Source organism: Camellia sinensis, chromosome 15, assembly GCF_055761805.1.
Source record: "Camellia sinensis isolate YWXY chromosome 15, ASM5576180v1, whole genome shotgun sequence".
Lineage (NCBI taxonomy): Eukaryota > Viridiplantae > Streptophyta > Magnoliopsida > Ericales > Theaceae > Camellia > Camellia sinensis.
Genome location: NC_138975.1, coordinates 13491972 through 13509517, shown reverse-complemented (window position 1 = coordinate 13509517; position 17546 = coordinate 13491972). Strand labels below are relative to the sequence as shown.

General features: G+C 35.7%; 1 protein-coding gene across 2 annotated transcripts; it reads right to left on the bottom strand.

Annotated features, from left to right (window-relative positions):
* Positions 1-4461: 4461 nt before the first annotated feature.
* On the bottom strand, positions 4462-17209 carry LOC114296610 (nuclear transcription factor Y subunit A-3). 2 transcript variants are annotated; one of them, XM_028240910.2, is made up of 6 exons: positions 16953-17209; positions 14034-14389; positions 12707-12819; positions 12550-12621; positions 5602-5766; positions 4462-5166 (listed from the first exon to the last, which is right to left on the bottom strand). In XM_028240910.2, the coding sequence occupies exons 2-6, from the start codon at positions 14335-14337 to the stop codon at positions 4810-4812; spliced, it is 1011 nt and encodes a 336-aa protein (XP_028096711.1). In that variant the 5' UTR covers positions 14338-14389; positions 16953-17209; the 3' UTR covers positions 4462-4809. The 2 variants fall into 2 exon arrangements, with proteins under 2 accessions (XP_028096711.1, XP_028096712.1); XM_028240911.2 differs by having other exon boundaries at positions 14034-14341; positions 16953-17183.
* Positions 17210-17546: the final 337 nt, after the last annotated feature.

Sequence of the window (17546 nt, the reverse complement as noted above, 5' to 3'; positions counted from 1 at the left end):
TCTCTCTGACCGCTCGATGGTGCTGCTGTTTCGGTGTCGTCGCTTCTAGATCTAGAACCACCACCACCGCCGGTCATGAGATCCGTAGCTCTCACACACCCCTCCTCTGCTACAGCGTACAGACTGGGGCTGTTCAAAAATCCGTTTAAACCGGTAATCTGGACTGAACCAGACCGAATCATATGGTTTGGTTCGGCTTTATTAAGAATTGGTTCGGTTTCGGATTAAGAAATATGAGAACCGTAAAAAACGGTTCGGTTAATGGATTTTATGAAAAAACCGCGGTTCGAACCGAACCGAACCTAATTTTAAAAGATATATATATATATATATATATAATATCAAGTTTTATTTTTACTAATTGGTTTTTTATAATTTTAATGATATTAGGATGGTATAGATATGTAATATTAAGTAATGCCTTAATATTATTAGTTTTTATCATGAGTTAAATGTAATTAGTTTGAGTAATTATTTTGCTAATATTAATAATTTATTCTTGTAAATAAAAATTTTGGAACCGTAAACCAAATCGAAACCGAACTGTTTTTTCGGTTTGGTTCTAGTCTGGTTTTACAAGTGTAACGGTCTGGTCTAGTCTGGTTTTCAAAATCACATAACCGTTAGGATCGGTTCGGTTCTTGGATTTTCTCAGAACCGAACCAATCCAGACCGTGTACACCCCTAATACAGACAACCGATGATTTCACCACCACTGCCTCAAAAAATCTTTTGCCAAACACAGATCTATACACTAGCAGTTGTTCAAGTTCATCGATGATGGTGATAGGCTGATATTGGTTTGGAATTTCTCAAATTTTTGGTTATATAAACTATTTATTTAGAATTAATTGGTTTCCCTTTCTTTGAGACCGAAATCGCAGACCTGATTGAACCAAAAAGGCCAAGACATCTGTGAGTACATATATTAAAGGAAACAGATATTGTATAGATATGTATAGTGCATGTTAATTGACATCTGTGAGTCCTTGGAAGCTATCTTCTATGATCAAGCAATCCTAATTCTCACCTTCATTGACATCTGTGAGTCCTTGATATTGGTTTGGAATTTCTCAAATTTTTAGTCCCTCTCCTCCATTATTGAGTACATATTTTTTCGGATTCTCTTGATTACTCTTTGTTGTATTTTTTTTTTAGTCTCTATTAGTGAGTTTATTTATTCATTTATTTATTGTGTTTGTGTGCTTTGATTTTTGTTCCATTGTGAATAGCATTTAGATAGCCAATTTTTTTTTTTAATGCAGTTGGATTCCCATATAAATCTGTATATGATCTCATTTGACTATGTTGTGTTTTAAGAACAAAACATTCTGCCAAACGAGTTCACTGAGCCATTTCCATTTTCTCTATCTAGAAACATAGTATAGAGATTGAAGAGACAGTCTCACAGAAAACAACTGAGAAGGGTTTTCTTTCATCATAACTGGCTTTGCTTCATGTGTTTTGTTTTAAATCATACACCCACCCTTGGCTGTTGTTTTTGTTTTTGGCTGGGTTTGTTTAGATTGGATTTCCCTTGCTGTAATTCAAACAACGCTGCTCCTCCTTCAAAGATTATCACCAAGTCCCCTCTCTCTATTTCTCTATGATATTTCATGGTTTTATCAATGTTTGATTGATTGAAAACCTAGGATTATTCTTTCATTTGCTGAATGTCGTGGCAGAGTGAGTATGTATTTGACAGGGATAAAAGGCGTGAAGTTGTATCTGGCTTCATCGGAATAGCTGGTTAGTTAGCTATGTCTTATATCTTTTTACTGATTACTGTGAGGTCAATTGATTATGCTTATTTAATTGTTTATATAATTTTAGGCATCAGAATTTGGTGGTGTTGATCAAAATGAAATCTGGAAAATGAATTTTTTAATTTGAAATTATATTCGAAGTGTGTACAAAAAATTTTCGGTGTTGAATTTAATCAAGCTATTTGATATGTATATTAGAAGGTGAGTTTGAAATTTATTTTCTATATATATTTTTTTGTTTACATGTTTAGTTGGTAACAACGTGGCGGCGGTGGCAATGTGCTGGGTAGACTCAGTGGTGACAATTGTGGTAGCAGAAATGATGGTAGTAATGACATGACAGTAGTGGTGATGTCAGTGGCATTGGCATGGTATTTGAGGGGCAACATGGTAACAATGTTGATGTGGTGGTGGTGACGGCAGTGATGGCTATTGTGTGGTAGTATGGTAATGGTAAGGTAGGGTGATGATGGTGGTGGTAGTGGCGGTGGCAATGTGGTGGCAGAAATAGTGGCAGTAGTGTAGAGTGACAATTGTGGTGATGATACACTTTAACGATAATATAAGCATAAACAATTAAAAATCCAGCATTCAACATTAAGTAAGAAATTTTTGGCTTAAAATTTTAGTTTTTTTTTAATAGGTTGTTAAAATTTTAAGTGATGTGAATTGTAATTATCAAATAGACTTAATGTGTGGAATTGAGTTATCGAACACTCTCTTACTCAATTTGTTCATTAGATTATAACTGCATCTTAAATCCCAACCAAACAATAGCTTAAATTTATTAAAAAAAAAATTGTGAGAAAACATACCTTGAACTCTATTGTTCATAGTGCAATACTTGAGGAATTTGCCTCTGTTAAAATGAGGCATTGGTTATCATTGGGAAGTTATGGTCTTGAATTTTTAAGAGATCCTCTTTTGTTGAATGCATGAATGATGACGCCATGTTTTTGTTTTTAAGCACTAGCTAGCCACATTACGGGTACATTGAAATGGTGCTTTTATGGTTATCTCACATTTTAGCGAATCTTCCATTACATTGGTATTGAAATGTAGTCTAGATCTTTTGTTGTGTGAACAATATAGGTTTTATGTGCCTGCTTTTGGGGGAATCTTCCATTACCTTGGTGCTGGACTATATCTTTTGCGTGTAATCAATGTAGGTTTTATGTGCCTCTCTGTAGAGTTATCCTATATGTTTCCATCATACAAAATGACAGCCTTATTTTCCATGCAACGTATTGACATGTTAATGATTCAAACCTTTGATTAATCAGTTTTAGTTTTGTAAGGTTACTGATGCTAAATTCCATTTAGGTTTGGCACTTATTACAATGAATGAAACGCTGCTTTGGACCAATGGGAGGTACTTCTTACAGGCAGCACAGGAGCTAAGTAACTAGTGGAAGCTCATGCGCATGGAAGGAGACCCAACTGTGGATGTCCAGATGGCAGATGTGAGCCACCTTCCTTTCTAAATTTTTCTATACAGTTATTTACTAAGGTTACTAGCTTTCTAAGCATTTGTTTTATTTTAGATCATGCTTCACCAAATTAACATAGTTCCAAATAATTATTTGAGATGTTTACAAAAGGGTGTTTTGGGAAAATGGTTAAAAACTATTTTTTGGCTTTTTGTGAGAGAGGGAAGTGGGTTAAAAGCTGAAAAGTGGCTTTTAGCTCACTTCCCAAAATAGCCCAAACCAACACTTTTTAATGTATTTTAATAAATTTTCATTAACTGGGTTATGACTCCCATTTGAAACTCAAACTTGAGCAACAACGGAATTCATATAGGAAGAGAGAGACGTAGAGGGAAAAAAAAGACAAAGCTCCCTGCCCAAAAAAGAACAAAAACACAAAGAAGTAGAAGAAACGAAAAAGTAGTTTTGGTTAAATAATTGCACAGGTTTGTTTAAGTAATTGTACCGGATTGTTTATAGCACATTATTGTTAAAATAATTGTTTTTATATTAATAATTTATTTATTTTTATTAAAAAAATAAAAAAATATCAAGTAACTTTAGTTATTCAAATACTTGACATATATTTATTGAGAAACCTAAAGTCATGAAAAAAAAAAATATTGGTTCTATTAAATTTTTAATAACAGAGTAATTTTGTTTTTATTATTATTTTCACCGTGCCCCGTGCATACACAAGGAAAAGTTATTTTATTTAAATTCTGTAAAACGTGTGGTACAAATAAAATGATTACAAATTCTTTAAAAAAAATAATATCTTTATCAAAAAATACTACAGACTCCATAAATTTAAACAAATTTAAACATATTACGTATACATTACAATTATATTTTAATCCCGACATTATTTATACCATACCTTTAAATACGGACATACGCTAGTGTATATATATATATATGATAGGACAATTACCAAAAATAAGGCCCAGTTAATCCACTTATCAGTATAAGACAACTAGTACTTTTTTCGCTTCTAAAAAAGCCAAACAAATTACCAAAAAAAGCACATGCTAAATAAAGCACTCCAAATTTTCTCCTGAATTTCTTCTTTCTCAAAAAAATGAAAGGAAACAACATTTCATACAAAAACCCTAGTTGCCATTACAAAACCATACCAGGATTTGTCATTTTTTTTTTTTAAATCAGGCCACTTTATTTCCAACTCCGGGTTTGATCTCTGCAAATGCAATTGGAGCTGCACTGTGTTAACAAAATCATAAAATCCTAGTTTATTTGCCAGAGCAAATCACAAATCCTCATAATAACCAAAGCAATTAGTCTTGGCAAACACTTAAAACACACCTTACAACCAGGAATTAAAGCTATAGTGTTCTTCACTTGTTCAAATCACCCATAACCTAATTAAAGCATGTTTGTTTTTCCAAATCGCAATTATGACATAGCAAAACCTCCACATCCCATGTTATCGACAAGTTTTAAGTCAAGAAGCAACACAAACATAACCTATCAAACTGAGCCAAGGATGACTTCCCCATTTCATCAGCATTACCGGAACACGGATTTGCTGATTCAAACGCCGTTGGTCTCATCTCTCACCGATGAACTGAGAGAGAGTGCAGGTTCTCGCCACTTTGCACGGCCCCACCAATGCAATTAGGGTAGAGGGAGAACCGAAATTCTTGATGCTGAAACATACCATCACTGTTGGAGGCACTAGTGACGTCAGAACAAGACGTTGTCGAAGGACCCTCTTTGTAATTTTCAGGGTGGTGAACTTCAGATTCCGACATGTTAGCGGTCAAATGAAACTGAACCGAGCCGGAGTTGTCTTTCCCATTGGTCATGCCATTGAGCTTGCATTCCTGGAGTTTCTGTGTGTTGAGAAATCGTCCACCAGATCCTCTTGCCCTCTTTAACGCGTGTAGATGGCGAGACTCGTGCAGATACGGCTGACAGATTTCAGAAAGGGATTAATTAATGAGCAAAGAGAATGGTTTCTCTCCAATTCAGGTTCGGATGGGAGAGAACAGTCCGAGCAACAGATTTGTGCCACATCAATACTTCCTGGAAATTAAAGGTTTAAATTTTGTCTACCCATTAAACCATTAAATACTGGATCAAATTTCTTAGATGAATCCAATATTGGGTTTGTAAGTAGGTTGACAAAATTTAAATCATTAATTAACAAAAAGTGCCCATGTGGCAAAGCTCGGCTGTTCAGACTAGACGTCCAGTTCAGAGGCCCAAACTCGAAAGGAGCTCGCCTTTTGAAGAAATAATACTTCTTTGGTCAAATAGACACAGCACTGCACCATACCATGGCACAGCAGACTGATTGTAGGAAAACACATGAAAGAAGCTGAAAATATAAGGTCCGTTCATACCTTTCGAGCTTTTGAGACTTTGTTTTGAGCTTCAAGCTTGGCACGGTATTGTCTTCGCCTGAGAATTGCATGGAATTGTTTTGCATTAACATATATGGGCTCGTCCTGAGGAAAATCAAGAGGCAGTGGCACACGAGCCACCCCCAGCATTTGGGGATGATGAATCTGGTGACAGTGCAATGGTAAGTATCTCATAAAAGGGTTGCAGATAAAACACATCTTGAGTACTCAATCACCATAATGATGTGGTTTAAATAAACTAGCAGGTCATTGATTGATTCCAAGAAAATCAGAATAGAGTCAAAACCACAAGTGGCATTCAACGTAAAACCAAGTAAACGTTCCGTTTCTTCGCTACTTTAACAAGAATATTAGGTTGCTGATATTACCAATTGACAAATTTTTAGTGTTACATTTCATAAAAAAAAAAAACAAAAAGGAAATCTACTTCAATTATTAAAAAAAAAGAAGTGCTGGGAGAAGAATAAGAACAAAGGTGATATGCAAAGTAAAAAAGAACTGGAAAAGATGTATATTTAGAATGGCACATAGTTCTTCATAGACCTCCTTTATTAACTCTGAAGAATCTGTGAGGACAGCATAATTAATTGTTTATTTTTCAAAAAAGGATTATTCATTAATGCTAAGGAAGATTCTACTAGGTGAAAAGGATGGTCTAGAGTCTAGGCTTTGACAATCACAAAATAAACAAAACATATAACTTCACTTTCTTTGGTACATTGAAGGGGACGGGTGGGTCAAACTCCTGACCTTTTAGTGAGGTACACTGGCCACTGGGCTAAACCCTGTGGTTGCATAACTTCACATGTTACTGCCGAAGGAGTATCAAAAATCACGGAGTGCGCCATAAATATTAAAAGTAGTGCAGACACTAGCTCATCTTTTTGTACTTTCTAGAAACAAGTGTGTGATGCGAATGAAATGAATGTGCATAGGATGTGATGATACTTATAAACAGCCACTATGCTGTTCTAAAGGATGTGATGGTTAGTGGGTGCATGGAAGTACAGAAATCAGCAACTCTAGCCATTTCTTAATTTTAAATTTACAAAATTTTCCATCTACTAAATCAGCAATTTAAGGCAAAAAAGCAAACAGATGCCACTGGATATCAGAGTTTAGCATTCAGACAGCCATGGCATAGAAGTAGAGGCACCACAAAAAAAATAATTCTCAGAAAAGAACTTTGAATAGAACGATCAAAGAATTGTCCTAAAAACTCAAGCTGTTGGGATATGGGCCAAGGTTTTAGCAATGGCAGCAACCGTAATGGTAACGGTGGTGCTGACATGGTTGCTAACACGGTTGCAGGGTATAACAGTTGTAGCGTAACAGTGGTGGCAACCACAACTATGAATTTTTTAGTTTTTCACACCAATTGGAAAAAATACCGATATCCTAAATTTTTATTTCATAATTACATTTAAGGAGTTTCAAAATAGTTTTCGGTGGTGCTACCTGCACCAATTAGTGTATTAACTAGTCAGTACACTAATTGGTGCATATAGCATTATTCAATAGTTTTTGGTGGGTTTTGTTTAGGTTTTAAATATGGTTTAATATATTACTAATTTTTACACTAGTTTTAACTTGCTATAAAGATTTTTTCTTTTGTTGCATGTATTAAATTTCTTTACTTTATATAACTTCCACTTGTCAAGGGAAAAAATATGACATTTAATATTGAAAATGGAAGTCTCTCATAAGCATAAGTTCATAATACAAATTCAACATACTAATGTAAAAGCACATGACATGATATCTAAGCTTTGTAACAAATTTAACTAAAAACTAAATCAATATAAATTAATAATCAAGGAATAACTAGAGTAGCCCAAGCTTTGGATTTTAATTGCAGGGCATCAATAGAAGCAAAGGAATGCTCATCACGGTAAGGAAACTAATAAAGAAAATTAGGTATGGGCAATGAAGGACTCATGTTATGGCATTGTAATCCTACAGTTAGTGGTTGCATTGTATATGCTATTAGCAGAAATTAGATCCTCGAAAAACATATTAGTCTTCCTTTATATCAGCTCAAGCAAGTTAACCTTAAGCCACGACTGTTTTTTCACAACAAAAACTAGATCCTTATGTAGAGACATATACGCACACCAAAACCAATGTACATCAATCTAGAAGTCAATTATTAACAAAAACAAACAGGATTTCAAGTACCTACCTCACTGTCAGTTGCAACAACAATCTAGGGATTGTGTTTGCATCATGTTTTTCGTTTTCAGTTTTCATTTTTTGAGTTACGAAAGTGTAAGAATTTATGTATTTATTGATTGATTGATGATTCTGTATTACAAGATTGATTAATTACAATTCCTATACAATCTATATATAGAAGAAAATGTGGTAGTAGGTGTAGTGGAGGTGATAGTGGGTTAGGTGAAGTGGAGTGTGTGGTGAAGTGGAGGTAGGTGAAGTGGAGTGTGTAGTGGAGTAGGTGAAGGTAAAGATGGGAAATTCTAACAGCCCCCCGCAAACTCAAGGAGGAGAGAAACTAACCAACTTGAGTTTGGAGAGAGTAACAAAACAAGAAAATACATAAAAATAAAAAAGGATAGGAGACACTGTATGGTCGTGTCAGACCGTTGGTGAAGACACTGTATGGGGTGTCATAACGTTGTAGAGGACACTGTATGGTGGTGTCAGACCGATGTAGAAGACAGTTTATGGGGTCATGTCGGACCGTTGTAGAAGACAGTTTATGGGGTCATGTCGGACCGTTGTAGAAGACAGTTTATGGGGTCATGTCGGACCGTTTGTCGAAGACAGTTTATGGGGTCATGTCGGACCGTTGAAGGAGACAATGTTGTGACAGTTTACGGAGTCTTGCTGGACCCTTGTAGAAACTAACCGGAATCAATGTCGGGACAGTTTACAGAGTCTTGTCGGACCCTTGTAGAAACTAACCGGAATCTATGTCGGGACAGTTTACAGAGTCTTGTCGGACCCATAAAGGAGCTAACCGGAATCAATGTCGGGACAGTTTACAGAGTCTTGTCGGACCCTTGAAAAAGCTAACCGGTATCAAATGTCGGGACAGTTTATAGAGTCTTGTCGGACCCTTGTAAAAGTGGCACCCTCAAAAGGTGTGCCCAATTTTGTCAAAAGGCGTGCCATCAAAAGGCGTGCCCAATTCATCAAAAGGTGTGCCGGACATGATGGCGAGGCACGTGGGCGCCTTGGCTTGCGTGCCCGTTTGTCGGCTGGTGGTAAGAGGCGCGCGATGCGCGTGGCTGCCTCGACTATTTAACCAAGGTTGAGGCGGAGGCTGTGCAAACCAGTCTGAAACCGCCGAAAATCCTTTGAAAAAACTCTTCCGTTTCTGAGAAAGAGATTCTGGAACACTCTGTTGCCATTCTGTCACCAACCCTTCCGAACATTACTAGTCTGAAATTGCTATTTCGCTGAAACACTTAGCAACCCAAAAAAAAACATGGCCTCGTCTTCCCGTCCAACTACCCAGAACCTGCTCACGCTCTTTCCAGAACTGAACGAGCCCACAGGAGAAATAACTGGTGCGGTGTCCAGTGAACCGCAACCAAACACCTCTGGTTTTGCTCCATTGAACTTTCCGATGCGGTCGGTGGAGCAAAAAATGGCGGTGCAGTCGGATGTGGAGGCCAATCAGTATACTCTGAAGGCATGTGTGGAAAGCATGACGGCGGTCACAAACTTGTCGAACCGGCTGCAGAGTAGAACAAATGAGGTGCAGCATTTAAACTCCCAGCTGGCTCTGCTCCAACGCATGTATAAGGATGCGCGAGCAGAGATAAGTGTGCCAAAGACAGAAAACAAGGAGCTGAAGCGGAAGGACACCGTGATGTTCCGATTTGGAGGGCCTCCATATGCTGTAGTGGAGGAGCAGGGAGTAGTGATCGTGCCCAGTGGAGTGGGAAACACGGAGGCAACACCGTCAAGGGCCGCCCAGGACGGAGGCAAGAAGAAGAGACCGGCGGCAGAGTAGAGAAGAAAATTCTGCCTGTGGATGTGGTTGATTTGTTGCTGTTTTTTTTTTTTTTTTTTTTTTTTTTTTTGGTGGTGTAAAAGTGTGATCGGGGTTGAGCCCCGGAGATGAATAAAATATGGTTGTTGTGCAAATGGAAAAAGGGTTGTGGTTTTTTTTTTTTTTTTTTTTTTTTTTTTTTTTTTTTTGTTAAAGAGGGGGAACACGCCCAAAAACAAATAATAATAATGATAATGGTTTGGGTTTTGAGTAAGATAGTATAATAAAAAGAAATATATATATATATATATATACAAATGGGGCAATGGTGACGAAAGTGGGGTGTGGTGACTGTTCTTGAGTGGAGAGAAAAGAATAAAATAAAATAAAAGAAAGAAAAGGAAAGTAGGAACAATGAGGGCACCAAGAATTTTTTTTTTTTTTTTTTTTTTTTTTTTTTTTAAATAAAAAAAAAAAACAATTGTGGGCGGTGGATGCAAAGTGAGGAGAGAGAGTGAGTGTGAAGTTTGGGCGGTGGATAATTAAAACAAAAGAAAGTTTTGGGGTGTGTAAACCATGTGTCGGTTGCTTTTCAACAATGGCGGAACTTGCGTTGCTATCGCAGGTGGCGATTACTGCGTGATTGCGGCTGATACACGAAGGTCGACTGGTTACAACATTCTTACTCGCGATTACTCCAAAATCTGCAAACTAGCGGACAAATCTGTGATGGCTTCATCTGGTTTCCAGGCTGACGTTAGAGCTTTGCAAAAGGTTTTGGCAGCCAGGTACTTGATCTATCAGCATCAACACAACAAGCAGATGAGCTGCCCTGTAATGGCTCAATTGCTCTCAAACACCCTCTACTACAAACGCTTCTTTCCCTATTATGCTTTCAATGTCCTTTGAAGGAAAGGGTTGTGTCTTCACATATGATGCTGTTGGCTCCTATGAGAGGGTTGGATACAGTTCCCAAGGTTCTGGTTCCACCCTCATCATGCCCTTTTTGGACAACCAACTGAAGTCTCCAAGCCCTCTTTTATGACAGTTCCACCCCAAGCTTGATGGTTTGATTAGCCATACTTGAGAGGTCAAGAACCACATCCCCTGGAACCCGTAGCTCCGTCGGCAACATCATCAAGATCTGAGATGTGAGATGGGATCTACGGTGGTGCGGAGACTGCGGTGGTGTGGAGGAGATGGGATCTACGTAGATCTGTCCAGATCTGTCGTGGTGGAAACCGAAGCCGTCACCACTTTGAAGGTTGGTTCCCCACCATGTTATCAAGGAGAGGCTGAATCGGTTGCCTTCGGCCTGCGTTGGAGACAGGGTGATGGCCACCGTGAAGAAAGGGAAGCCAGATCGCAGGCTGAATCGGGGTGCTGTTACTATTTCTTGGCTGATGAAGTCGAGACCAACAATGAAGAAGTCATTAATGCCATCATGCAGGATGTGGACACCGACAAGGATGGACGTAGAAGTCATGAAGAGTTTGCATCAATGATGAAGGCCGGGACGGATTGGAGAAAAGCATCAAGGCAGTATTCAAGAGAGACGGTTAATGTGTAGAGGTCCGGCGGGCGGCCAAGGCGAGGCTGCCGCCCGCCGGGGAAGCAGAATTACTAGCTTCTTTAACCTTGCTCTGATACCATGTAAGAATTTATGTATTTATTGATTGATTGATGATTCTGTATTACAAGATTGATTAATTACAATTCCTATACAATCTATATATAGAAGAAAATGTGGTAGTAGGTGTAGTGGAGGTGATAGTGGGTTAGGTGAAGTGGAGTGTGTGGTGAAGTGGAGGTAGGTGAAGTGGAGTGTGTAGTGGAGTAGGTGAAGGTAAAGATGGGAAATTCTAACAGAAAGATACAATGAAAAGTTTGAAAACACAATTGTCACCAAATTCAATAGATTTTCTTGTGATCCTGAGTTTTCAAAAACAGATAAAACATTTTAAAAATAGTTTCCTGAAAATAACTGTCTGAAGAAATTTTCCTCAAAAAACACTTTCTGAAAAACACTTCCACCAAATGCATCATCCTTCACTTTCATCTTTCTGTTTTTGAGAACAGAAAAGTCTTCAACAACTATACCAAATAAGCCCTCAGTAACTCAACCAACACATTTTAGCTCACATATCACTGGTTATGCTGGCAAGAAATTTGATTGAAAGTGCTATTTACAGATTACAACAGAGTTCAATGCTTTAACTTCACAAAAAACAACTTATTTATAAAGTTTTCCTTTTTTTTTTTATGCAAGTTTTTGTCAAACTTTGTAATATTTTGACAGGGAATCAAGACATAATTCTACCCGCCGCATGCAAAAATAATAATAATAATAAATTGAACTAACAGATTGACACACAAGAAGTAATTTTCTCAGCACAGGCAACATTATAAAGTTAATGAGGATATAAATAAACCATTGATTATAATTTCTTGAAATTTACACCAAGAAATTAGTCATACCACATATTATGCAACCTGCATGGTTCACCATAGCATGTTATCCAGAGGTTATACACACCCAAAAAAAATTAAATTAAAAAACCCTCGGGTTTTTCTGATAACAGTGAGTGCTATGCCACCAAGGGTGTTAAAGTAAATTTGGCCTCCTGTAAATTAAATCACTCATTGATAGTGATTAATTCAATTTCATTCCAAAAGATTAAATAAACCAATAATTTTCAAACTCTTTAGAATAAATTGGGACCAATTCATTCAGACAACTCTGGTTTAAAACTTCAAGAAATGGAAATTCAGTTAAAATAAAGTAGGAAAATCTGAAATTCAAACTAACTCACTTTATCATTTAACTTCCAATTCATACTAGACGTTACTAAATTGCAATTAGGATACATTAAAAAATAAATAAATAACAGTAATAATAATAATATAAAAAGAAGAAGAAGAAGAAGAAGAGGAATGGCTCAGGATTACATGCCATATGTACTAACCATAGCCTGTGGCCCATAAGTAGCCAGTAGCCCACCATAGTATGGTTCTGCATACGGAAGTGGAATGCAAGTCTGAAAAAGAAAACAAAAACTCACTTAAAAACGACAAAGTGAACAGGTAAGAATCAACTTACATGGGTAGCTATGTTCAACTTACAAATGGTTGTCTATAATCAACTTGTGAAGGAGGTAGAACACAGTCCTGAGTGCCATTCAATAAAGCTGACTTAATTTGACCCACGTCAGGCTTCCCATGTGTTCCATTATATCCTTAAAAATAAATAAAAGCAAAAGCAAAAGAATGCCCCAAAAAGCATAAAGTTAGCTGGCCTAGCAACAAGGCATGCAAGGGGGGAGAAGAGAAAAAAACCATGGTTTCAGGACAAAATTATATGAAGTGTAAGCAGGAAGTTGATTTGCACCATTGCAAAAACCACTGACAAATAGAGATGGAAAATGGAAATATCACATGTATAGGAGGACATTCTATATATTTCTAAGACTGACCAAGTAGTAAATGGCTTTGAAATGCATAGAAAATATCTATATTAATGTGTATGGGTATATATCTTCTAGTTAAATCACCAATTGTCCCAAAACTTAAACTGTTAGAAAACGAGCCCAGGAATATAGATCAAGCTAACACTCCCCCTAATGAGTGACCCTATCTCGCACATGGATAGACAAACTGACCGAGAAATAAGGTGCACGACGACAGACAAAACAAAGAGCGCAATGACAAAGATAATAGGAAGTACAAGACTAGAACCCAAGACTTCCTAAAACAAAAGCACTAATAACATGTTACATCATGAATTGTCTCCAAAACTTAAGCCGTTAGGAAATGAACCAAACAATGTAAATCAAGCTAACACTTTTTCTATGATCAATCATAAAAGCAAGAAAAAAGAAATAGAAAAAATCATCTATGCTCCTTAGTTACTAGCCATTGAAAATAACAGTTAGTCTCCCATTGATGCCCAAAGTGCGCAGTCTTAACATAATACTTCATTTTTTAGCTTTCAACAAAAGATACGAACCCATGTACATAAAAGTGACCAATTCCATTATAAAAGGGCATCAGTGATTTCTTGCTAAAAAAAAGATCATGGATTTCACAATATGAGAAATAAACAAAGGTTGAACTCCTAAAGCATTAAATGTATAAAATCAATTTACACACTTTGGTTGAATTCCCACCTAAATTATGCAATAATCTAATCTTAACCCTAAACAATCCATTATGGCTTTCAAGTTTCAACTGCCAAAACTCAATCAGTAACCGCATAATTGTCTTGCTAAACATAAGGAGGGAATTGAAAGACATCAATTCAATCAATGCAATTATGTGCCCTCAAGCAATCAAAAGAGTTATACAAGACAACCCCCGCTTTTCCTAGTTTTCCATCAACTTCTAGATAACAAACTAATCATCATTTTTCTGAAACATAAAAATTAGAAAGATAGAACATGGATATAATTACCCGATTGCATTGACATTATGCTTTTTCCACAAGGATTACTTTCTCCTACACTGGCTACCTCATTATAAGATTGACCAGTTGATTGAGTTGAGGATGAGTCTTGGTCTTGAAATTGAAATCCCATTTGCTTCACATTGTGGCCATGTTGATTTGGAGTTGACATTTTCAAGCCTAAATTTTTGGATAGAGAAGACTCTTGAATTTGTGATGCAGTGGAAGTCCACCAAGATGCACAATGACCAACACGTGGAACCGTTGACTGGGCAGAGCTTAAATCAGAATCTTTCTTACGAAAACCCTGCATTCTTCTGGATAGTAAATGGCTATAAGGAAACCCCCAACAGTGTTTAACTTACCTAATAATCAACAGCCAAACATCCAACTTAAGTTTTTGCTTCAATGTTGTTATCAACTATCAGGTAAAAGCAGAAAAATTGCAAAATAAAAATCAAGGCATCAAAATTTAGAGAGATGCAATGGTGCTATCAACAAACTACTTGATCCTTGAATCAAAAATGATTCAGTAGTATTACTAAGACCACAACAAAAGCTCGTTGATAGAATAAACTAATTGCTTTCTCCATCTATGTATATTCCACATGAATAGAGTACTTAACCTAAAAAATTTCAATGCCTCAACCCCTGGCTTCCACCCAGCAAGGATGAGCACAGATCAGACAAATGAATGGTCACTATACATCGCGATAATCAATATATTATAGGAGGTAAGAAAAACCAAAAAAACCGAACCAAACCGGCTATATTTGATCTGTTTTCTAACAAAAATCGGTCTGTGCAGTTTTTAAATTTGATTTTTTTTCGATTTTCGGTTCGGTATCGATTTAAGCACCTTATGCACCAATCTAAACCAAAACTGACTGCTTCAACATATATTGTATTTATAATATATATATAATCTAATAATATAATGATATTAATATATATAATAAATTATTAACCTTATCATCTTTATAACCTAAGTTTGTAAATTTTTATTATATATAATCTTAACTCTAACTCATTATTCTTTAAACCTTAGTATTTTTAAACTTTTTTTTGTTTTTATTTTTGTTAATTTAGGAATTGAAAAGTATGTATTAAATGGATGGATTGAATATGTTTGAAATAGTAGACAAATAACTAATTTAATGTTTTTATATAGATTAATGATTATATTTAAAAGTGGCTCAAGTTTGAAAAATCCTAAACCAACAAATTGAACCGTTTCAATCAATTCGGTTCGGTTCGGTTCAATGCGGTTTGATGGGAGAAGCGGGTCTATATCGGTGTTTAAAATAATAAAACCGACATTATCAGTTCGGTGTAATTTTTTACCTAAATACCGACCATACCGAACCGATTACATCCCTAGGCAGGTTAGATTTTTAAAATCCTCAAACAATTAAAACTAGGGTCTAAGAAGCACAGACACTTCGAAGAAGGTGACATATCCGTGTCGTATCCGTATCAAACACCAACACTCTTTGGACACTGTTAGAACACGTGTCGAACACTCTTCAAAACGTGTCCTACTTTTAAAAAAAATTTAAAGTCCCAAACACTCTTTGGACGCTTGGAGGACATGTGTCAATCGCTTAAACACACATGTCTATTGATTAGACACATGTGAAATTAATTATAAGTTTAAACAAAACAACTTAAGATACAATAATAAAACAAAAACCATATAAATTTATAGGAATTAGTGTCATATTGCATTTTTTATTATCTTTGAATAATATATTTATATATATAACATATAATAAATATATATAAAATTATATATTTCTTGCGTATCCCCCCACGGGTCGTGTTTTGTATTTTTTAAAAATTAACGTGTCGGCGTGTCCGTGTTGTATCCGTGTCCATGCTTCTTAGACTAGGATTATGAAAAATTAGTCCTCAACATTTCCCTCATTAATGGAGACAATGAATGCCTTCACTCATTCCAAGTTTTGAACTAATTTTGATAATTGATTAACCACTTTTTACTTGTATCAGTACACAGATTTAGGTTATCACAAAAACAAACATATCACAAAACCAATGTATATGAAGAGAACATGCCCAACAAACAACAGCATACTGAACGAATCACATAACAGAACAATCAAACGAGAGTTCCAGCTGAATCAGTAGGGATATTCCTCTATGACAAGAGAAAAGAAAAGAAACAAAAATCCAAAAAAAAAAAACCCACCAACCATCCTTAACATCATATTATTTATTTATTTATTTTAATCTAAATAATAAAAACCAATAAAGAAGACAAAAACAGTTGAGGATCAGCAGAAAACAGTTTTCGGGAGGTAGAAAATTCTCTATTTAAAAAAGAAGAAGAAGAAGAAGAAAGAAAGAAAGAATAAATAGGGATATTCCTGTATAAAAATAAAAACCCATCAACTATAAATTACTAAAAATCAAATTGACCACAAACCCACAAACTATTCTTAACATCATAGTAAGTTTTAGACCCCAAAAATAAATAAATAAATAAATTAAAGAAGACAAAAACACTTGGAAATCAATAGAGAACCGTTTTCCAGAGGAAGAATTTCACAAAAATAAATAAATAAAAGCCATCCCTGAAATGGAAACCCTTTAAAGCAATGCAGACCCAGATAAAAAAACAACATAAAAGGCAAAGATATAACTATAAAACACTGTAAAATCAACAACACATGCAGAGCTTTTATCCAAGACTCAAAGCCCCATCTTCTCAACAAACAACCTCACCATCTTAAGCTCAATCAAAAACACAAAACCAAACAATAATAACACATACACTATATATGATTTCAACTACAACCAGAATATATATATATAGATAGATAGATAGATATAGATATATACATGTCATATAAAATGGGAAAATCAGATGCAGAGTAAAACCCAAGAAAAGAAAAGGGTAAGAGAGACCTTTGGGATTGGATAAGGAGTGGAAAATGTTGGGATGGAATTGGGCATGTCTCCTTTCTTCAAACCCCTGAGTCTTGCTGTATTCTTCTGTCTAGAACCATGTTTTTCTCTCTCTAGTAAATCTATGCATATATATGTATGTATGTATGTATATATACTCCTACTACAGCTTCTTTCTCCCTAGAAGAACGGCTCCTTTCCCCCTCCTCCTCATATCACACTATTAAAAACACTTTTAAAAATAATAATAATAATAAAAAATCTTTTTTCCTTTCTCAGCACGCTATAAGGTTATGTTTGGCCTGACTTTTTTTTACTATTTTAGTCCTGAAGAGGTAAAATAAATTTAAAAATTAATAAATTTATATTTAAATCTTAATTATTTTATTTTTTTTCATAAAAATTAAAAAATTAAAAAATCCATCACAAGCCAAGCTTTTTAATCCAAAGTAAAAAAAAAAAAATCAGTTATTTGGAATGATCAAAATAGGTTAATTTTTTAATTTTTTACAATTATAAAAATAATATGACCCAAAAAATAAAAATAAAAATAAAAAATATGTTTATATAATACTCCACAAACAAACTTAACTC